This window comes from Caloenas nicobarica, chromosome 1 (genome assembly GCF_036013445.1).
Source record: "Caloenas nicobarica isolate bCalNic1 chromosome 1, bCalNic1.hap1, whole genome shotgun sequence".
In the NCBI taxonomy this organism is placed as follows: Eukaryota; Metazoa; Chordata; class Aves; order Columbiformes; family Columbidae; genus Caloenas; species Caloenas nicobarica.
The window spans coordinates 59,125,043-59,149,329 of NC_088245.1; the positions used below are offsets into that span (position 1 = coordinate 59,125,043).

Below are 24,287 nucleotides of genomic sequence, written 5' to 3' on the forward strand. Positions count from 1 at the left end.
CTACATTGTTTGGGCCCTAACATAGATCCTGTCACAGGGGCTGGTTTCAGTGGTGGCTGAACAACTCCTGGTCCCCTGGCTGGGCTGCACTGCCTGCAGAACGAGCAGATTCATTTAACCGGGCTGGTTGCAAGGCATTTTGAGGGTGCTTTGCAGCTGTCCAATAAACACAATTTATCAAGAAAAGCCAGCTCATACCTTCTCCTGTGTTTATTTTAAAACTGTATCTGCCAGTAATTTTCTTAAGCAATTTTAAAAGTAATCAGAAGATATTATCTTGGGAAACATCATTCTTTACCTGTATACAGTAAATAAAAAATGCAGGAAAGCAGTTAATATTTTGATGCATTTTTAAACATACCACCTCCACTGAAACAGTGCTCCTGCCTATCACCCCAAGCCCCACCAGCTGGGCTGTAGAGCTTGGGCATCAGCCACTGGTCAGCCTGCTGGCTCCATTCTGTGCAGCACAGGAAGTTGTAGATGATACACTTTAGAAATTGAAATGGCAATGCTGGTTTGGAATGAGGGCCGAGTGTGCAAGATTTTTTAACATCTTCATCATATCTGTTTGAATATTCTGCATTTTCTCCCCCTTTTAACTACATCAGATTGTTTACTAGTTAGAGGAATAAATATTTATCCACTAATCCCTCCACTGATTCTGTCACCTAAAGCAAGAAGAACTAGAGACCTCCTCCCCTCAAGTTTAAAATTCCCCAAAAGCATGAAATCTGTGAGAAGCCAGCAGCTGAGCAAGCGCAGAGCAAGCCCACATGCTGGCTCACAGAACTAAAAGTCTGTCTGAAAACCAAGCAGGGGAACTTCTAACAATCAAGTCATTGACATGAAAGAAGAGCACCAAGAAATACATCAACAAATTTTTATTTAAAGCTTTTAAATGAAACATACTATTCAGTTTCCTCTCAAAAGGAAAAACTGAAAATCAAAATACAAATGCAATACACATAAAAATTCTTCTCATAAATGGATCTATACTCTGCGCAATTTAAGTGGATATTTGTATTTTAATGGTTATTGACTGTGGCAGAATGTGCACTGGGTATCTAGAAGGTACACACCATGGCAAGTCCTCAAAAGTGTGATCGTCTAGGAGCAGTGGCAAAATTGCATAGGTACTATAAACCAGTGTGCTGAATAGTCATTCCAGCTACGTGTAGTCAGACAACAAAGACTCTGCTTTTGGAAAAGCTATTTGGTATTTTAGGTATTACGTAATTGTCATGCTGCTGGCCATTAATTTAGCTCAAAAAACAACTGTCCTTTAAAAGTCAGGCTGTTAAGTTAAAGCAACATCTACTCAAAAGGGGAGACAACACCTTTTTAAGTACCACCAACAAATTTTACATGTAGAATATATATACACTACAGAGAGCTGTTCACTAGAAGCTTTCAGTGCATCTGTGCTAAATAAAAGAAAAAAAATCACACATTAGTTAAAAGCAACAATTTTTCATGTTCAGTAAGTGCAATTTGCAATCCATTGTTAAAATATACCTTAATCCCAGGTTTGATGGGGGCGGTGGTGTTTTTTTACCTTACATTGCTTGTGCAACCTTTAAATGACAAGTAGCTCAAGATAAGACTTTGGCTCAGGCATGGATGAGCTGGAAAAGCTCAGCTGGTCAGGCAGGAATTGTTTTTCCCTCCTATTAGTCTTTAAGAGGAAAAAATCTGCCCGAAGTCTTGCACTTGCCTTCATACCCACACAGATAGACACCCGAGACAGCAACATTTAAACAAATTCAAAGCAAACAGAACTCAGTGAGAAAATCGTAGCACACCGTTAGAAAGAAATGCAATGTTTTTCATCATTTAAAATTTTGTAGCACCTTTCCCCTTTCCAACTCCACCTGCTGAGGGCAGCGGCAGCAGCTGCAGCCCCTGCACAGTTAGGGCACAGCACACGTTTCTTCCAGGGTGCTTGTGGGTAACACAACCAACATTCGAGGTGTGCTACTCAACAGCAAGTGGAATCTCTGCAGTGCGAATGCTCAATACAACCAGCAACCCAGCTACCTCTGGTTCAGCTGTGCAAGTTTTTTAAAGGACAAAAGCAGCAGATTTCATAACTAATCTCAAGTCAAGACGTTGTATTAAAGGTTCTCAAATATTTTAATATTCAGTACTTGAGCTTTTTTGAGAAACGCCAGACACTGAAACAAAACAATTTTTCCTTGTGCCTCACATACTTCACTTTGCACTTCACCTCCTTGGGTGAAGAGTTGAATTTCAATACTAATAAATAGCTACGTAGTGAAAAAGTAATATTTAATAAAAAGGTGGGTTAATTGTATTTTTATGAAAAAGAATAAATGTGAGTTGTAGTATTTGTACATAACTATTGTCTACCTTAGGTGCATGAAGGAACAGACTAAGACAGTTACTGAAAATCGTCTACTGTCACTTTTGTCAGCATCTGGCCATGCCTTCGGCTTTCCTGGACACATTCGAATGCAAAAGCAATTACCACCTGTTTCAAATTAACCTTGAAACCTCTCCCCATCTTCCAGACCATCACCTCCAATGTCTCCAGCACAATGAAGCAGTGCGTCTGCTTCTTGGCTGTACTTGGAGATGCTAAAGTATTCCAAAGGAAAACAAACACCATCTAAATAGGTTCACTCTGCTAATGTTGCACCAGTCTCCATCTCTAATACATATTGTTCAGGTTCAACACAAAAGTCGGTTTAAGGGAAGGAAAAAAAGAAAACAAAGCCATAAATCTTCTTATGCTCCTCTTAATCAGAATATGATGTGAATAGTTCTCTTTAATACATTTTCTTAAATATTCTTCTTGTGACTGTGATTTACTAGCTATGTATATTTATGTATCTACACACGTACCAATAGACCAATTCAATAAATTAAAGCTCAAAATGCTAACTGTAAGCATAAGAATATTTACAAACTGCAATAAATTAAAGATTAAAATGTGCATGATATTAAATAACAATCCCAAAGATCTCACCAAGTAAGAACAATTGTCAACTTCTGTGCTAAATTTTTTCTGACTTTCATGCTGCTACCCAAGGCCAGAAACATGTTTCCAGGCCAGAAAGAAGAGGGTGATGACCACCAGGCTGGTCACCACTCTCCCCAGAGGTACCGAGCACGCGTGGGGGTGACAGGGTGGAGGCAGACCCAGGACTGCAGCCCCCCCAGGGCTGGGGCACCGGGGTCACATCATCACCCACACAGCCCCCCCAAGCCCGACGTGCACTTGCCTGCCAGCATCTCCTACGGGAACCACGATAGGCACCACTCATCCCTCCCCAAAGACGTGCTCTGCGAGGGGAAAACCACTGAAGCTTTACTAGAAGGTATTAAGAATAATATTAACCAGAAAATATAACTCAAAACAAAGATTCTGACACTGTTCACTGACACAGTTCAGCCAGAGATGCAGAAATCAAAATCACCCATGTCCTCAGCATTATATTGAGCGATGAGTAATTCCGGGGCTATTCTCCACAATAGGAGACATGCTAGGGAAGTACAATTTTAGATCCTAAAAGGGAAAATTCATTATGCTGTATGCTCTCACTGTATCTTTTGCCAAAACAGAAAGCATTAGTGGGAGATGAAATCGGTTTGGAAGAAAAATCCCAAACCTGAGGGATTGTAAACTGCAAGGATCATTGCTTAGAATACGTGCCTTTTTGAGAGCTGATTTTTTTTTTTTTAATTAAAATACAAAGATCACTTAAGAGGAGTGGAAGAGAATGCCAAGAGCAGGATGGTACAATTTGTCCCAGCAGGAACTAGGTAAGAAAAGCTGCTCTCCCAGGAATGCAGTTACGCAGCCATCACAGTGACTGTAGAAAAAGTATTGCACTGAAAAAGCATAAGACATAGAGACAATGCAATGGCTGAAGTTTTTAAAGTGCAGTCCCCATATTATCAGCGCTTCTCCTGAACATAGATGCCTACAGTTCTCTCTCAGCTGCCGATTCCAGACTGTGATATGAGCACTATTTGGTTCTGGTGCAATGGAAGAGCCTCTGCAAGCTTTACTGCACTTCAGCTTATCAAATCGAAAATTAAGAAAAATAGGAAACAGTGCGAATTAAAGCAGGTAACCATCTATTGGAAGCATTCCTACTTGAAAATTTTAAATATTTGCCCAAAGAACAATTTATCAAACCCCATGAAAAGTTTCTGCTAACCAAAGAACTACAGGAACTTGCAGCCACCTGCTGTCACTTTAAAAAACTGCAGATAAGAATGTGAAGAAATGTATAAAACTGAGGTTTACATTTTGTTTAGTTAAAATCAACCATGGGAAAACTTCAGAGATACCAGTACCTTTTAGTAATATTTTTCAAAAATTAACTCAAATGCACAAACTAAACATGACCAATCCTGGTAATTGTCTTTATCTATGAAGGTATTTCTTTGGAGGCAAGTAACAACCAAGGGTTTGTGTAGTCTCTCCTTACAGCTCTATGACCTTTTCCAGGTACTTCCTTGTATTCCAGGTGTTAGCAGCCCTCATTTACAAATATTTTATACTTGGTTAACTAGTAACTCTGACAGGAATTTAGTTATAGCAATAAAAGTCTGTGCGCTAGTGCATGGGCATCAACAGTTGGGCACGGGTGTCATTGAGGAAGCTGTTGAACCTTGGCCTGCAGGATGGTAACACAGCACAACTCCTGCATTCAGGCTACATCGCTGTTCTTGGCACTCCCCCGACGCCAAAACTACTCATTTACCCCTGTTGGCCAGACAATCAGTAACTACCTGTAAAATTAGAAGGTGCTAAAAACCTACAGTCCCTCCTGTAATCTAGTTTTCCAAAGGAATAATTACAACTCACTGGTACAGAAACTGTCCATCTAAAAAACAGCCCAGATGAGCAACCTAACTATATCCTGAAGATACCGGAGCTTACAAAAATTTACTCACACTACCTACTCTGAAGGTACCACAGAACTGAGTCAGTAGACTCCTTAATAAAGGAACTAACAGGCTTCACAAAATTCTTGACAAACTACAGTGAGAAGACAAGAGCTAAAAGCAGTAAAGGACAGGTCCCATGAGACCAATTTTGATTTGGCCCAATACCTTGCAACAGATTTTCAGAATTCTTGTGATACAGTGTAAGCTGGAAAGACTGCTGAATTTAAAGAATATCTATGTGAACTAGAACTAAACAGCTTGTTTCTGCAGATGGAGATGGACTTGTTTTCCCTACTATTTTTATTCAAGCAAAGGTAATGATCAAGCTGCATGTTATACTGCTGAAGTAAAAAACAAGTGCACAAAAAGAATACCATCATCTCCTAACATTGACTGATTCAATTTTACGTAGTATCTCCTTCATTTATCATGCCTGTTCAAATATTGCTAAAATAATCATCAGGACAGTACAAACCCCCAAACAATTTTAAAAGCTAGTTTCTCAGGATATCTAAGAGAGAACTGTAAGACTGAACTTGAATCAATGACTTCTCAGGACACACACAGCCCTGAATTTACACGCTTTAAAAGATACACAGCACCCTGTTCTGTTTCCAAAACCTTGCATGATTTTCTACTGCATGTTCCACCACTTCCTGGTAAGAACTCCTCTGTGATCTGGTTACTTGGAGGAATTTAAGTTTTGGGAATAAGGGAGACAAGATTCTATTTATTTATTTTATTGACTTATTCAGAGGGTTCTGATTGAGCCTGGCATCTTCATCAGGCAACAGATACTGGAATCTGGAGAATCTTTTATCTTCTTAAGAGGAGGAACTCACATTAACAAACCATGTCTCTCCTCCCACTATCATTGAATTTGTTTTTTCAATCTGTATATTTAATCAAGTAAAACAAATGTCACTAAAGCACTTGGAAAGGTAGGTAGTTTACAGGAATTGGTTATTTCTACTGAGAAGGATTTAAAATATTTAAGTTGACTTATGAATATTAGGCTAACCTCTTCACAACTCCAGTGCATTTATTTCAGCAATTACGTTTCATACCGAATGTAAAGACACTCAAAATATTAATTTTCCAATTAGCATAGAAAAATAGTTTCTTACTCTCTTAACCAGTTTATGAAGTTCTTTTGCTGCTTTCCAGTGAATATCCACCTAACTAAAATAAGTTAGTACAATCATTTGTATGGGCTGTCTGCACACCGGACAGGGTTTATTCCTCTTCTTAAGTTTTCTTGCGCATGTAAAACACGACATGAGGTGTCCCGTTTTGCCATGCACTATGCAGCCATTTTTAGGTCTGCTCTGACATATGACACAGGGCTCGATGCTGGTAACGGGCAGACTGGACTCCAGGCTTCCCTCTTTGTCTTGCAGTTCTCTCTTCTCAGGTTCCTTATAGTCCTCCTGACTGCTAAAAAACATGCTGCTCGATGTCGATGGCTGAGAATAATCTTCACTTTCCTGGGACTCAGAAATTTGTACTGCTTTGTCCTCATTCTCCTCCACAGCTGGTTCTTTATCCTCAGTCATTTTCACTTTCTTGCAGTCAGGAACATCAAAACCTTCTTCAGACTCTACAGGGAAGGAACTTTCTAATTTGCTCTTTACCAATTTATCACTCTTTTCATCAGGAAGCCAGTCCTCACGAAGGGCCCAGCATCTGTGGCAATGTCGTGGAAGCGGAGGATTCATTTCGCTACATTCAGGACACTTCCAATAATCCTTTAGTGAATTAAAGGTTGGAACAACTTAAGCTACTTGGAAAGCTTACAATTGAAGTATTCAGAGATTATAGCTATTATTTTGGCAGTAATACATTGTTTATCTTGAGCTTTCGAGTTGTTTATAGTTTAAAAATTCCATTCAGTGTTGGGCCCCACTATATGGTTCTAGATTAAAATAGTCTTGATTTTAAAACTACTCTCTGATTTTCTTTCTTTTTGCAGTACGTTTATGAAATAAAAGTAGAGGTAAAACAATAATGATTTACTATTCCTTACGCAAAATTGAAGAAACCAGACCACAAAAGTCTTCAGAGAACCTCATGAAAAACTTATTTCTGATAAAATGGTCACCATGCCCATTATTTTCAACAACAAACTTCTGAAACAGAAACTATTCAAGATTGAAGGGACATTTAACCTTTGTGATGCTAAGCTGTAGAGGTGCAAAACGGCCGAGTGAGGGCACTCTGACACAGTGGTATGAAAGACTAAAAACCATCGGCCATTCAAAAAAAAGAAAAAAAAAAGGCTGCATCACTGTCTCAGAGGTTATTCCATAGCTACACTGAAAATATGCCACTAACTCATCAAAAACACACTTCGTTTTTAAGGAAAAAGACCCTTCTTAGAAATAATCCATGCTGTATGGGGAATGCGAACAAAAACCAACTCAAAATTTATTTAGAAGATTTTAAGCACTTAATGGTTGGGGTCCTAAATAACATCAGTGACAAAGACTTCGGAGACCAATTCTAATTCCTAAAAATAACATACAGACATTTTTCTATACATAAGCGGTGCTGTGTTTTTAGATGGTGGCTAGCCCTGTGTTTTACACATGTAGTAAGTCCCTCAGTCCTAGAGACCATCAAGGGACTGGAACACTTCAGATGGTTTTGGCCAACAGCTTTGTTAAACATTGAACTGTGAAAAGCAAGCATAAATAAAAAGATACATTGCTTTTTAATTCTAGTGTGTGCTTTTTTCACATGTTTAAAGTCTCAAACTCCTGAACTTATTCCCATGCTTCAAGATTGGTCTCACAAAATTTAGAAAAAGCCTCAAAATCTATTAATTTTACAGTACTGTTCTCAAAACAGGTTTGCCTTCACATCTGTATGCCACAGATCCTTCATTAGAATTGGACAATAAAAGTAGATATCACTATTTATAGGAAGAGTTTTTTAAATATACATTACTCTTTTTTTTTTCCATTTCGTGCAAAAAGTCAGATTTAGGCTCCAAATAATTACCTTCCACTAAGTCACTAAAAGTGTAAATTAGGGGTTTTTTTAATGGATTACAAAGCTTACTTTTTTTTTTTTTTTTTTTAGTATCGAGGTTTCTTGATACATGTTCAGTAATTAAAATATTGCCTTGGAATCTTCAGGCGTACAAGAAAGAGTTGATTTAATTAAAAAAACCATCACTGATAACAATAGAATTCATCTATATTCCTTGATCTACTCTGTCAGTTCATCCAACTTATAATGCTTTGCCAGTTAAGTTTGTACTCACAGCTAGAGAAATCTCTGGATCTTCATCAAACGAATCAGCATCACTATCTTCATCTTGATAAATAGTCAGCTGATACACCTGGTTTAAATTAAAAAGTATTGATGTAATTGTTTCTTGGCAATTAAAAACATGATAAATTATAGATTTTCTGATAGACTTCTAATCAAATACAACGAACAGCACATATATGTTAATTTATGTTAGCAAGTAACTCCACAAAATCTGATGTCTGGTTTTGGGGAAAATAATTCTGTTCACACTCTAAATATACAATTTGAAGAAAAATGTAGACTAGACCAATTTCTGGAGTAGAGGTGATCCTTCCCCTCTACTCAGCACTGGTGAGGCCACACCTGGAGCACTGTGTCCAGCTCTGGACTCCCCTGTACATGAGAGATATGGAGCTACTGGTGAGAGTCCAGCGAAGGGCCACTAAAATGATTAAGGGACTGGAGAAGTTCTCGCATGAGGCAAGGCTGAGAGAGCTGGGACTGTTCAGCCTGGAGAAGAGAAGGCACAGGAGGGATCTCATCAATTGTGTGTAAATATCTGGAAGGATGGTGTAAAGCACATGGAGCCAGGGTCTTTTCAGTGGTGCCCAGTGACAGCACAAGGAGCACAAATTAAAACACAGGAAGTTCTGTCTGAACATCAGGAGATAACTCTTTTACTGTGAGGGTGACCAAGTTGTGGCACAGGTTGCTCTGAGCAGCTATAGAGCCTCCACCCTTGGAGATACTCAAAAGCCGTCTGGACATGGCTCTGGGCAATCAGCTCTGCTTGAGCCATGGTAGATGATAAGGTGTCCTTCAGAGGTCCCTTCCAACCTCAACCACTCTGCCATTCCCAACACTGCTGCTGGGGACAGGGGCACACCTCAATCCTCCAAATCACCATCTTATCTCAGGGTGCAGCTCCACAGTGCTATAAACCCGGTGTACATCAGTACAGTCAGTCCCATTCAGCCCTTCAAGTACCACAGTCATGCGTGTCCCCAGCAAATTCTGCCTTTGGATCTCAACCTGATTCACCTCTTTAAAGTAGCAGAAAAAGAACACAGAAAAAAAAATATTTCCCACTTCGTTCCTGACATTCCAGATACCTAAATCTCTTAAAAATGATGGTAATCACAATTTTACTGTTGTCTTCCCTCCTAATGAAAATTTCTAAAATTGTGTTTCAGCATATCTATGAAACATTTATATTCATGCAAGCAAATAATTCAGAAATATCCCTCTGCAAAGAGTTAGTAGGAAAGTTTTCACTCCATATTAGAAGTGTTGCCAAAGTTCAACACATATTTCTATAATTAAAAAAGTAAGAATAGATTCAAGTACACATGCTGTCACTGACTCCAACAGCTGGTGAGCGAAGTTAGACAGACTCTTCCAGACTGTCAAGAGTATGTTTCAGAGCCTCCAGAAAGCCTTAGCACTGCTCTGGTTACTGCCTGGTGGGTGTATAATGGTGACGCAACTGCACAGGTATGTAATTTAATTTAATGAATGGCTGGGTGCAGTTTGTCACATAGCACACTCAGTCCTGAAATAAACCTGAAGAATTACTACTTCTTGTTGGAATCTCAGCATGAAGTATTCCTGGAAGTTTCCTCCCCACCTCACCGAGTCAAAAAAAACCCCAACAAAACAAATACGTACCTCATCATCTTCATCTGTGAGCTCCTGTCCTTCTTCATTATGGCTATAATCTTCTGAATAAATAGACTCAACTTCAAACTCTACACTGAACTGGTCTGAAACAGAACTGTGGTCAAACCAATCAGAGTTTTCACTTAATGAACTGGCATCAAGATCCTGAAAAAAAAAAGAAAGTACACGTTGAACCTCACTAGTCCATAACCATTACTGTTAAGATGCTTGTAAGATAAACCCAAGCTACTCTGTTTAATTAGCTATGGAAGAAATGAGACCAGCTGATGCTAGATACAACATCCTTTATGAGACAAACGAATTACAGGTGGGTAAAAATAAAGTTAGATCTGAAAGCCTTTTGACACCTCTGTAAGAGGCTGCAGTCAGCTTGAAGACTGCTGCTACTATTTGACAAAGGCTCTCCTACAAACTGAAAGAACAGATGCAAGAAGATACTGTCTTTCAGCTGCATTCATTAAATTTTCTATTCTACTTCTACTATTCTATTTGACTTTTTTTAACTGTAATTTGAGACCAAATTATAAAACACAAGTGAAGATACAGTATTAGTTCTGTCAATTGAGAATACAGTATATGACTAGGAATACTAGTTTAGCTCTTCATGACTTAACCAGAACACAAATAATTCTCTTCAGTATTTGTCGAAAACACTAAAAAACAGCAAAGGCTTGGTAAATGAATACAGCTTCTCTTCAGGGCACTACCACATCCAGTTACCAAAGCTGTACCAGAACTACCAGATACCCAGAAGCACCAACCATTCTAATTATGAAAAGTCTGTGTCTGCTTTTCTTCTCTTAGCATTCTAATACTTGTTTTAAAACATATCTGGCACTTTTTCAATACTGGGCCAAACAGTAAGAATCTGTTTTTTAAATAATATCCAGAGTTAGTATTTAAAAAAAAAAATCCCTTCAGCTTTGGCAGCTATGAAACACCCCACTCCACCCACACAGCAACTTTTCTTTCAGCCCCCTTCCTTTCCAGAGATGCCATTGAACGCACTGCTGCTTTAAATTAATAACATAATGTTTTAAGATGCATATTTGCACTTGTGGTATCTACAAAATTTGTACCACAAAAATATATATTTTGACTTACAGGAATGGAAAAAGTATCTGTTGAATCACTGCTATTGCTTCTTTCACGGCACAGACCACTGACTACACACCATGAGAGACTTTCATCAAACGTCAATGAAATGCTGTCTGATTTGTGTCGTTTTCTTCTGTCACTATGCAGATCATCTGAAGAATTTTCTTCTGGGTACATTGAAGAATTTTTATTACTCCAAAAACATCTATGCAATGTACAGTTTTGAATATTCTTAACAGAAGCTTAAATTCCTACATATGTAAATTGTATTTTAAGAAAAATACAGTCATTATTTTATGGGCAAAAAAGGCACTGAAAACTTTAAAAAAAGAGAGAGAGTAACACTAAGAAACATGGAAAGTATGAAATATTCCTGAAAACAGTATTTCAGAGGCTGGGTTTCCCCACTTGTCCCATCAGTACAGTTTGTAAATAGCAGTCTCCACATGCAGGAAATAGAACAATTGCAAATTTGCAAGTACTCCACACATGATGCATTAAACCCCTCCTAATTTTAAGGAATACAGTTAGGATCTTAATTGTCCTAGCTCCCTCTACAGTCAGTAGACAGAAAAGCACTTTCAGAGAGCTCCTTGGTCAAACGGAATTTGCAGGTGGACAGAGCAACTAGCTCCCATGTCACATGTATACAAAGTACCTCACGCTAGGCAAGGTAAGTTCAGGTTTAAGTTTCAGATACCTCAACAAATTTAACAGTTAATAGTTAGAATTACATAAAGTGCATTTACTCAACTGGATTTTCGTAACAAACCGTTATGACTTTGAACACACACTAGCAAGAAAATCTTCAAGGAATTGTATGTAAAAATTGAACTCTGAAAGCATCGCTTTAAGCCGTGCTTATTAAATATGCTTGGTTTGAACGCAAAAAGACAATGCTTTTTAAACATATCATGTTTTGAAACAACCACCTACAGCAGCCTAAGGAGTAGGGGGACAGCATTTTAGGGTAGGTAAGTCAAAATTCAGCTCCACTGACTTTTAAGAGTGTTTGGTGAGAAAAAAATTCATTAAAAAAGGTGTTGCAAAGTCAGTATTTAAGTGCAGCGGAGTGAAAAACTCCCCGAAGAGGCCTGACAACTTGGTTCAACAGACCTCAGTAAGAACCTGCTTCCCCCCTACACATGCCTTTTGCACCCACCCTCTATTGCCCAGCTTCTCCCTTGCCTTGCAAAACACATCCTGACAATCCACGAGTCTTCAAGTCTTGGATCTTTCATTGTAAAAGAAAGGAGAACAAAACGCTTGTACATACTTTGAGACTTCTCTTACTTTCCCTTGGTGCTTCTTGGCTCAGCCCCTCTCTTTTCTTTTTTCTCTTTTCTTTTTTCGCCCTGAGAGCCCCACCAAATTTGGTGCCCCCAGGCCCAAGGGTTGCTCCTGTCCATCGTTGTCCTCATTTAGTTGTCATGGCTCCATGCTGTACTGATACTGTATCACCACAAGGTTTCTATACACTATATAAGCGGCTCCAAAGGAGCCGCTACCATCCCAATTTAATAATAATAGTGGTTTAAAAGGAAGATTTCCTATAAATTAGAAAAAAAGTGTATATAAAAACACTATATTAAAAGAACTTTTAAGGCTGTAACAAACTAATAAATGGATGCAAAGACCAAGTTAATAATCAAACCTACAATAAGTAAGCACAACACAGGACCTTATGTGCTCTGGGTCATGCCTAAATATTACAGGTTATGATGTTTAACTGAGACTTTCCATCCTTTCACCAGTTTTTGTTACAACATTAAAATGTTCTTTTAATTTAGTGCAAACCGCTCAGCAACACAGCACAGTTTCTGGACTGACTAACATAACAGTGGCCTATGATGAACACAAAAAAAAAATACTACACAAAAGCTGAGGAACTGAAAAATGTTCCTGAGAAACTCAAGAAAAGAAAGATCTATGCAGTGACAGAAGGTTATCACTGCCCATGTAATTACAACTGTCAACTCATGAGGTAACAGAAGTGATGGAACAAACTAATGTAAGAAATTCCACAGAATAGTATTTAAGTAGAACTGTAGAGAACACTTCCATTGAGAAATTAAAGTTATCCAGGTTTATGCTGACCAGCTTGTTAATTTGCTTGTTATTTGAAAATGTATTTGCCAGTGACTATTGAACAACCATAGTTAAGGAGACAAATGTGATGCTAAGTCAACAGACTATAAAAAGTGCTTAAGGAATGGCCAAGTACTAAATATATCCAAAATCATCCCATGTTACTAATCAGACCTTCGACGTCTTTGCCACCAATTGAAATCCAATGAAAACTGCTTTTAGAAAGCAAACAAAACGTAAATATCTGTGGCTATCTAGAGAGGGAACTGACATGAATTTGAGTACATCAGTGTATTACAAACAAAAGTGTTCTCATCACAAAGATAACATAACTCATAAAGTCCTGCTGATGTGAACAAGTTTAATAGATCTGTGGAACAAGTTATTCCATCATCTTACTAATAGCTCTAGAGATCCAAACTGTAACATGACACTGGAGCAATGCAAGGAATTGTGTATTTCTTTCAGACTGAACATTTCGTTTCAGATAAGCAGAGAAATATGAAAAGTATTTGTCAGCATCTTTCAAAGTCAGTAAGGCAAGAGAACATACTGTTTTTCCTAAGCAGCCATGCTACTGAAAGCTCTGCACCATAAATCTACACCTACCAGATTCACTGTGTGTTCTTCTCCTAGAAGATGTAGCTGGTCGGGAAGTCGCGTTTGAGGAAGTCTGCTTCTCTTCTAACTCTTGCATAGATTCCTGGTGAACAGAAACACTGAGTAAGCCTGAGCATTAATAGGAGGTAAAAGGCTAGAATTGACTAATTGCATCTAAATAGTTGACACTATTATGCAAAACTAAATAATATTTACATCTCAGAGCATTTATTTAAAAAAATATTTTTTTAAAAAAATCACCTTTAGAACATTTTCTTCTTCAAGCTGAAATCTGGCATCGTCCTCAGGTGTGTCAGCAAGCGTAGAGCCTGAAACCAAACCAAACCACCCTAATACAGTACTGCAGGAAAAGTCAATTTCGGGCTTAAAAACAGTAGTGTAATGGCAAGGGACAGAAGTTAACTGCACACAGCATTTACAAAGTAAATTCTAAACAGAACTTGCAATCCAGACATTCTGCCACCATGCAAAAAACCAACCCCGTTCTGTTGCTTTTCAGGTGTGTGCAGCACCTTCCCTGTAACATTACTGAAGCGGGAAGGTGGGGAGGAAGAAGAAATCTCAGCCACAAAGTGGCTTAGAATTTTATTACAAATGCCTTCAAATGAAGGCTGTGCATTAGCTTTGATTCTGCAGATATGAAAGAAGCAGGAAATATTTCACACTTCTTCCTCTTGAAAATCTATTTTACTAGTTATCACCTTACGGGGACACTGAATTAAAAAGACGTTAAATAGAAGAAAATATAACTTGTTAATTATATATACTTACTACCAGACAGACCCTGAAATAATAAATTACCTTTCAAGAAAATAATTTGAGAGATAATCCACATTTGCAAACATAACAATAAGGGATAATAAAGAGCATGTTTCCCACTTTCAGCAACTGCACACTTGTCTTTAGAAAGAATCAGAAAGAAAGGGTGTCTTAATATGGATTTAGAAGCCAATTTACAAAATGGCTTCCATTGTTTAATGTCTGTTTCACTCCATGTATTATCCAAAGGTTACACCCATATTGAGCATTTTTATGCTGCAGGAAAGGCGACTGTATGTAACAATTCTCTATTTATGGAGTGGCTATCCACAAAGTTACCACAAAGCTACTTTTCTAAGTACACAGACCTTTTAAAAGGACTCAGTGTAGCTGCAGGTGACTGATTCTAAATGTACCCCACATTCGGTTTTGAGAATTAAAATACTAACAGAAAGAATAAAAAGCATTTGCCCTGACTCCATTGACAGCCCAAGTTCAAGAAGCTAATTTTGTATATTAAAACCTCTTATGTTGAGGGTTTTATCTGTAAGGATTACAAGCAAACAACTGATTTTTCAATGTAGTTCTCTTTGTCTTGAGCTCTGATTGTGCTTGTTCTTGCTCTAGTCCAAAAAACTACTCAAATGCCATTCAGATTTTTTTTTCTCCCCGAGAAAAAACAGTGTTTGCTTTGATTCACTACTAGTGATTGCTCTGGACCATACTGTGTAAAGTTAAATAGCTAATTATGGAGAGACTGATGTAGCTGATCACTACATGCAAGATGCATTAATGTAAGTTATATTTTCCCTACTACTATTTCCCAAATCAAAAGATCCTCCCAGACTAGCTTACCTTGTTGATTGATTGCTATCAGATTTCTGGAAATCATTGAATATAGTCTCCTTAGATGGGGATAAAGAAAGAGATGTTGCAAATTAGCTACATGTAATTATAAAGGAGAGCTTACCACTTTTGAAGATGCAAAGAGTTAGAGAAGGCCACACGCATTATGTTCTCTGTTATTTCACAACCCGACTCTCAGAAAAGAATCCCATTTTACCTGTGTTCTTTTACTGAAAAGCTTGTTACTCCAAATAAATCCCCCAGGAGATCATTTGCACAGTGTACAATATGTTGCTGTTTTTCATCATATAACTGTTTAGACATAATATATTGTCCAAGATAGAATATTACCTGTAAAATACACGACACAAACAGACATTAAATATCGGGTTCTGTTGTTTCAAGTTTAAGCATAAGAAGAAACACATTAAATTCATCATTCTTCTCATATCAATTGCCTAAAAATCCCTCTGAGCTGTGATTTTAATCTATGATTCCCCAAGTACTCTCCTATTCTGCTGAACACCAGATACTTTTGTTCAGCTGAGAAACTTGCTAACCACCACCTAACAAGTCAGCAGAAGAATAAAAACTTGTCTCAATATCTTCTAGATAAGCTGTGAACTACACTGCCCCCCATTCACCCCAAACAAAGGAACAATCTGTCTGTATCCACTGTAATCTACTTCTAGTGATTTAAAGTTCTCACCTCCTTCATAGTAAAAGTGTCCTTTTCTGCACCAGCTAACTTTAACAACTTCAACAATAGTGGCTTTGGTTTAACCTGTATGGGGAAGAAGAAAAACAGTATGCACCAATTATTCACCGAACAAAACGCTATTTATACAAGCTATCTTCCTCCTTCTATATTCATCTGTTAGATAAATACACAACTACATTAAAACCTGCACACATTCTGAAGACTTTTCTGAGCTGGGATATAAGCACACCCTGTCCTTTCCATTGTATTTCAATCACTCCTACCTCTGCAATGGCCTCCCACTATTGCCACCGGCCCAGCAGTTACACCTGCAGCCAGTCTACAACAATTTCAGATGTAGATGAGATAAAAGTTTAAAACAAAAAAGTAAAAAAAAATCGCTTTCTCCCCCCCCTTTTTTTTTTTCCTTCTGGCCAGAACAGTGTCCTGATCCCATTCCTTGCACTATTCCAGAAACAGCTGTGCCAGTACCAGTCCAGGAGATGAGAACAAGCTGCAGGGGCTGCCAAAACCGCAAAAAAAATGCCTGTGGAGCCACTGATGGTTCCCAGTGCGCTATATTGTAGTATTGTTACATTAACAATAGCATAACCTTTAAAAGAACAGGCTATTATTTAGCTATCCTAATATATTCCCCAAAATGAGAAAAAAAATATAGAAAATAAACATTTTATAGGAAAGCACGAATAATATTATGAGACAAAGAATAAATACTTAAGGAAAGGAGGGGAACCTTCCTACATTCCATTTCAAATATCTGCTAAAACCAACATTAAGTCTTAGTGCATTAACCAGAGGTTACTTGCAAGAATCACACATAATGAAAGCAATAAACAAGCTTGTGGACAATACTGGATGTCTATTTACCCCTTCCTAAGTGCTGCATTATTTAGAGCACGCAGCATATATCACAGTTTCATAAAGGAAGTAAACAGTAACTTATTCAACTACTAATGATAGCTGAGCATAAGAAGGCAAAGTACAGTTTCAGATCTCTGAATGCACAACTAGACCCATGGGTTCAGATCCTTTTACTCCCCAGCCCTCTCTCCGTAACACAAGTATGAACTTCCTCTGCCTTGCAGATCTGACGGCAGACAGGAGCGCCACATTATGATGACTTAAAAAAAGAAGAAACGATAAAAAACAACAAACAACAACAGTCTGCTGTTCTGTCACTTCACTTTTTTGAAGTTCTGCTATCAGTCTACACTTTTAAGCTTTATCCTTCTACAAGAAGTAATCCAGTTCAGCTGCCACTGTACCCATGCCATTTTGAACTTGCATTTCAGGTATAACACACAGGCTTCCATCCTCAGGAAAACTTGCATGGGAAGCCAGGACAGCAGAACTGGCAGTGTATCATGGAAAGCCTGGATATGCAAAGCGATAAACACAAACGAAGACTCGTATTACAACCTGCTTATGAATCCCAGGAGAGGAGGAAGTGAAAATGCCAAATTTAAAAAGCCTCCAGATGTAACGACAAGATTACGTCACAAACAGTTTTGCACAGAGATCTTCCACAACTCTTCAGTTATGAACTGTTAAAAATGTCCACCACAAAACACTTACCGTGATCAAATTGGGCCGTAAGATTCTTTTTTATTTAAAGAAAGCAAACTGCCCATCAAATTCTCCAGGAAACAGTCTAGACCTACACCATCACCCTCAACTCTCAACCATGAATGAGAAACATTTGCTTCACAATTGCAGAATCAAAGAGAGACCATCTTCACCGGATGTCCTGGCTTTAACCATCGCTGAGCAAAGCCGCCCTTCTGAATTAGCAGATAAAATCTGCAAAAAAAAAAAGTATGCAAACTTCGCACGTCCAACAGAGCTACTGACCAGCGCTTCTTGCTCCGAAGCGGTGACAGAAGACGCATCCGTAAGGGAGGACATCTTGGTATTGCACATTTGCCTGCAACGAAGGGGAGAAGCACCTCAAAACGTGTAACGCGGCTCCACAACCCACGTCCCCCCCACCCGCGCAGAGACCCCGGGTGGGCGCAGGGCCGCAACCCCGGCGGTGCAGCCGCCACCGCGGCACTGCCCACTCACCTCGGCTGCCCTCGTCCGACCCACAGGCCGAGCTCCGGCGGCGGGTGCGTGGGCCAAGTGGGACCGGGCCGGGCTGAGCCTTATATAACGCTGCCAACAGGAGGCAAGTCGAGACTTAGCTCCTCCGCCGGCCGCGGCCCGACATGCCCGAGCATGACCCGCAGCGGCGGCGCTGCCGAGTCCCCGCAGGGGGCAGGCGGGCGGGGAGGACAACGCTGACTCACCGCGGCCGCCAGAAGCGGGTGGCGGCGGCGCGGAGAAACAGCCGCGGCTCCGCGCCTCCCCGCCGCGCCCCGCTCCCGCCGCTGCTGGAGGAAGCGGCAGCGCCCCCCCCAGCGCCGCGCCCCGACCCAGCGTCCCCGCCGCCCCTCCCCCGGCACACAGGCCGCCGCGCGCGAAAAGCGAGTCCCGAGCGACCCCTCAGCCCCTGCCCCGCAGCCGGCCGGCATCCCCCACGCACCACCAGCCGCGCCCGCTCCGCTGCCCGGCCCGCGGCGGAGCGGAGGACCGGGGGCCCCTACCACGCCGCAGCGCGGCCCGCACCCAACGCCGCCATTTTGGCCACCGCGCCGTGCGGCCCGTTGGTCTCCCCAGCGCCCCCTAACGGGCTCGGGGCAACGGCCGCACCTGGGGCGGCGCCTCTCGGGCCGGGGCTGCGGGCCGGGGAGGCCTCGCTGCCCGCCCGGCCCCGGGGCCACACGGCATGGACAGCCCAGAGCCCGGGCCCGCGGCCACGGGCGGAACGGAGGAGCGGTGCCCGGGCTGAGGGACGAGCAGGGCGAAGGCCTGGCAGCAGTGAGACCCGCGCCGGGGGCTGCGGGGAGGCAGGACTGTGCTTTGCAGGCGGCTTTTTCTCTTCCCGTCTGCGCCTTTCCTCTTTTTTTTTTTTTTTTTTTTTAAATTTTGTTTGGTCCATCGACCCTTTTATCCCGTCCCGGCTGTGTTTACGGACACTGCACAAAAAAAACGGTCGGGTTGTGGTAAACAAAGCGTGTGGATGTGGAGCGTCGAGGAGGTGGCGCGGGGACAGCCGGGCTTGTTGCTACGAGCGAACCTGAACCAGTATGAGCGTTTCCTACAGAGCCTCCACTTCACTAAAAATGTTTAAAAAGCTTCCGTTGATGTCGAACATCTCTCTGACTTCCCCTCGGCTGCATCCGGCAGTTTTGGGGCGCAGCCCAGGGCACGGCTGTGCAGGCCCCACCGCTGACAGACCTCTGGCCCCCGGCTCCGTCAGCTCCGGCTCCCAAACATCGGACCCTGTTTGAGGATAAACAGCCTTAAGGCTTCTGATGGCAACCTCGTACTACTGTAAATCCAGCCGCAGCACATGGAAATGGTAGAAAGCTTCATCACTTCAATGTATTTCGTGGATAATAAAGGCCGAGACTCTTGCTTATAGTCCTCGTAAATTCAGGGACACAATAAAAGCGTTGGTTGCCTGCCTAGTAGGCAATGATGCCTTTGTATACTGGCTTGATTTCCAATGCTTGTTTGTGCCTTTTTTTCACTGAAATTTAGGAGAGGAAACTGGGAGAAAACTTTACAGCCAAAGAGGATTATTGCAGGCTGTCATATTGTCATGTATTCCTGTCATCTCCTGTTCTATAATTTTGAATATCTTTTAAGTGTAGGGTATTTGGAAGTTGTTTTTTTGTTTTGTTTTTTTGCTGGTTACTTACTAATTACTACATTTCAATTAGAATTGATGAGCTTTTAGTCTCCCTTTTCTAATTCTCAGGTTTTTTCTTTGCCCATGGTGACATTTTAAAATTATATTTGAATAGTGAAAAGATTTGTTAGAGAATATGAGTGCTGGAGATAGTGTTTAAAGATACGTACACTAGACCAGAGTGAGTGTAATGCTGATTTTCCATGACAACTAACTTGTCCAAACAAGCAGTGGATAACTGCCTGGACTTGTCCGTTGCCCAAATATAGATTCTCAGCAGCCATGGCAACTTGTAAAAATTCCAGCAATGCTTTCAATCTAGTTATTTGTGTGATGACGGATTTTCAAGATGAGCTTCTTATCCCTCTGGAGCATAAAGCTCAAGGTCTGGTGAGGGACAGTTGAGAAGCTGCCAGAATTTTGCAAAGCGTGTTCACCTCTTGTTAGCACTAGAGTTTCAAGGCAAACAGAAATCTTGTTTAAGTGAAATGTCATGCCATGGCAAAGTCACATAACTGCTCATTTCCACACAGCACCCCAGCTACTGAGTTCTGTAGCTAGCTTCATCATTAGGAGAAAATTACATCTACACAGAAATGCAAGAGGACAGAATCAAATGGCTATATTCAGTTGATGTGACACTGAACAGTGGTATTATCGGTACTCACTCTTGTCCTGATGTGGCATGAAAACTATTTCATTCCTGTACAAAATGCATTTTACTGAACTGAAGCAAAACAAAAATAGGTTGTTTATGTAGTTCTCCCCAAAACATAGCACATTATCGAGCCTCATCTTAAGCACCGTAGCATTTTGTAAGGCTGTGTGGAAATTAAGGTGCTTTTAAAATTAGCAATGAATTTTCTACAGTCCGAGACTTACTGAACTGGTTACTATGACTTTCTATTTCCACTTCTCAGCCAATAAACATCTTGTGACCAATGACTTTGAGCTTAAATTGGGATTCTTTAAATAAGAATTTACCAGTTCATTAACTGCTAAGAATAAACAAAACCAGTTTCTGTCGAGAATTTTTGTTGTCAGTCATGTTATCTCTTTTCTCAGACAGACTAATCTCAAGTAAGGTGAGGCTGCGAGTAGGAAAATATGCTGTCTGTGCTTGCTCAGGGAAATCAGGGGATATTTTCTGACATGCAGTGTTGCACCACTTCTGTCCTGTTTGTCACCAGGTTGTCACTAATACAGCACGTGCTGCATCATCAACATGCATAATTATTTTCTTATGCTTGAGAACTCTGGACAAGTATAATGAAGTTTTACTTGAAGGGTGAGGAATAAGCTTGTATAAGCTGACTTCCCCACTACTTCAAGGTCATACAAAGAAAAGGAGACATCGCTACGGTGAGACCCCATCTGTGCATTTTATTTATGATGCTACAGAAAATGTCTGGAGCAGATGTCGCCCAACTGCTTTAACTGGAGATACCCACTTTACCTTGTGCTTAACTAACATGGTATGAGACCCTTTTAAATATAAATGCAGATTCTAACTGTAGACATCTCATTGTTTAACACTTGCAAGTCAAATTCTTTTCTGAGATGGATCTGGTCTACCTGTAGGCACATATGCTAGAGGAAAGATGGGTCACTGTGCTGCAGGGGTGCCCAGCTCAAGTGAACGGATGGACTGTTAAGGACTTCAGTTTCAGATTTTTGTTCCTCACTGTATTTTTTTTTCCAAGGTGTCCTAGTTACCCTTTCCTGACTGCTGCCTAATCAGCATCCAACATATAAATGAAACAGTCCCAGGTTCCCAGGTGCCGAGCAGAGGCAGAGGTGGCCAGGGTTTGTCAGGTCTCATCTCTAACCTGTTTGCTGCTTCTTGGCTATCAGATGGGTTAACCTCATGTGCTACCAACTGCTCCCAGACAAAAAAAAATCAGAAGACGACTATGGGACCTTACATCGTGCTGATGTATCGTTTCCGAAGCATATAGACTGCATCTCTGTTAGCATGACACAAAGCAGTGATCGGTCATGTGCCACAGATTGTCAGGCACAGCCACACAAAAGGACAGAAGCAAATGTTGAAATGCAGCTGGGGCACATGTGGCTTAACGGGGCTTTCTGCCAGGCCTGACTGCTGCAGCCGTGACCCCATGTGCCAGACAGGGGTTCCATATGCTTCTGTACAAATAAAAGAGAAATAATTTTGTTGTTTTCTTGACATTCCTGTTCTGTTGTGCAACAAAAAGCACATTGATAAGAAATGCTTATGCCAGAAATAGCATATTCGGTTCAGAGAACTTGTACTTTATAAGCTAAGACCTATCTTAATGGAGAGGTCTGTCAGTACCACCACCAGATACATCTTACTGTAAATGATACCCAAATTCAACTAAACGAAAATGGGGATGCAGCCTTTCTGGGGGTTAATTTTGAGCAGGCGTTAATGACGAGCAGAAACCAAGAGCAAGGCTCATAGCAGCAGTGGGAACCCAAAGACCACACGCCATGCTATTGCAGCTGTTTAACATGGAGCACTAAGCTGTGCTTTGCTGTTGAACTTGTGTTTTTCTGGTGCACAGGAGCTGTGTCTTTGGGCTGCCCAGGGCTTCCCAGCATACCCAGCTGCTCTGGGGACTGGATGGCTTTGCCTGTGTGCGCACCCCGGGCTCCACCACCAGCAGCATTTTATGGGTGGTTTGGGTATGGGATAGGCAGTTTCATACATTTCCCTAACTCCAGATGTGACCTTGTTTGTTTCAAAACCCATAGAATTACTTAATGTAGACTGGCAGAGGTGGTCTCAGATAAAATGTTTGTTTGGCAACTTTTCACAACCTTTTTACCTCTTTCCTGCAGGCACTCCAGGTGTGCCCTGCTTTTGGGAGATTCAAGTACAAACTGCTTCAAAACCACCTGGAGCTGTAACAATCCCACATCAGAAGACAGAAGTTCTTCTGCTTTTGTTTAGTTGGTGTACACATTCCTTCGTGCACCTGGGAGGCATTGGTAGTCTGTCTGCCCAAATCTGATTCCTATTTGGTAGCAGGTCAGTCAGCAACAAGCAAAATCAAACAATCCCTTCTGAAGGGAGGCCAACTGGCAAAACCACAAATCTTGAACTTCTCCTTAGATGTGCTCAGTATCTAACATGGAATGGAAGGTTTGGGTGGTTTTTTTCCTCCCTGTTTTTCTGCTTAGTCCTCAATTTTGGAGCCCATGGAGCAACTCTAAAAACTGAAAGGGAAAAATCTCAGGAAAAGGCTCTTCCTACTTTCATTAGTTTTGGCTAGGAACATCACTGAGTGAAGAAATGGGTTTTTCTCCTACTCTCGTTAAGCAGGGGTGAAGTATCTGGCTAGATTGTGACCAGTTCCTGCTCTACTAATCTGTAGCTGTGAAAATTAGATAATCCAGTGATCTCTTCTTCTGTAGGAGTACTTGATTGCATGTAATTAGATCAGAGAAAACCTCAGTTTAACAATGGTCATTGCCTTGTTTAAGCAAACAAGGAAGACCCCAGGTCAGGTTAGAACTGTTCTATCAATTCAGTGTTCGTTTTTCATTCAAATCTACTATTCAGTCTAGTGCAAACCCAGTTTCTGCTCAAGGGACTAGCCCAGAAGGGTGTGTGGGGTGTGCACAGGCTAATAGCCTGAAATCTGAAGTTGCTGAGGAAACACTGAAATGTATTTAGGGACAACCTATATCTAGGAGAGTCTGAGAGCAAACGTAGGGTGTAGTCCAAACCCAATCTGTTTGGGATGCCATGTATGGACAGAACTACAGCTGATGATGAGGTCAGGCCTGAAGTACTATTAAAGTCAGGCTGCAGTTTGGGTTAGTGGAGGGGAAGATAAAAATTTATTTTAACTGTCGTGATGCTCTTGAACTGTTTGTTACTAACAACAAAAGCCAGCAGAGCATTTTACTACACAAGCAGCTTCTTAACTCAGACCTATTCTATGCATCGGATCATGGATCTCCTAGAATTGCCCCAGCCTTGCTAACTCTTTTGTCTACGTCTCCCCTGCAAGCTTCCATGCTTGCATTATAGCTGCCTGTTATACAAGGAATACATCCTTTATTTTGGACCACAATGTTGCTGTACCATCCTCCCTTGCAGACCTTGTGGTCTGCTCCGCAATTTATTGTTTGGTTGATGCAGCCTTACAGGCCAGTGTATTATTTTACTTGAGGCAGAAAGAGCTATCCACTCCTGAGAAAAGCCTCAGTACTCTCCTTTTGCTAATATGACTGATTTTACTTGTGATTTACAAAGTCACCTTTCTGCTGGTATCAAATGGCTCTTTATTTTTGAGAGCATAGCTTTGGCAATACAGCTTTTAACATACAGCTTACATACAGCATGTACAGTTAAATGACAATGCTAGTAGCTAGACAAGGAGGTTGGAGTGTTTACTAGAGGTATTACTAGTGCCTTGGTGTAGCCTTGACTTGAAACCTTGAAGATTAATTTGAGTAGCTTCCCTGTGTGTTCCTTACCATCACAAGCAGGGCTGTTATCAATCTGGGATGTGTATTCCAAAGTCCACTTTGGAAGTGGATTTGCTGAGGAGTTTCTTA

At 40.9% G+C, this 24,287-nt stretch overlaps 1 protein-coding gene across 4 annotated transcripts; it reads right to left on the bottom strand.

Moving 5' to 3' along the window:
* Positions 1-898: 898 nt before the first annotated feature.
* Positions 899-18,645, bottom strand: MDM2 (MDM2 proto-oncogene). 4 transcript variants are annotated; one of them, XM_065651841.1, is made up of 12 exons: positions 18,522-18,645; positions 18,062-18,151; positions 17,849-17,921; positions 15,986-16,060; positions 15,494-15,627; positions 15,286-15,335; positions 13,912-13,979; positions 13,660-13,753; positions 10,969-11,129; positions 9,853-10,008; positions 8,195-8,272; positions 899-6,674 (listed from the first exon to the last, which is right to left on the bottom strand). In XM_065651841.1, exons 3-12 carry the CDS (start codon positions 17,915-17,917, stop codon positions 6,105-6,107), a joined length of 1,455 nt encoding a protein of 484 aa, XP_065507913.1. In that variant the 5' UTR covers positions 17,918-17,921; positions 18,062-18,151; positions 18,522-18,645; the 3' UTR covers positions 899-6,104. The 4 variants fall into 4 exon arrangements, with proteins under 4 accessions (XP_065507913.1, XP_065508008.1, XP_065507938.1 ...); XM_065651936.1 differs by lacking the exons at positions 17,849-17,921; positions 18,062-18,151 and adding an exon at positions 17,573-17,797; XM_065651866.1 differs by lacking the exon at positions 18,062-18,151 and having other exon boundaries at positions 10,969-11,126.
* Positions 18,646-24,287: the final 5,642 nt, after the last annotated feature.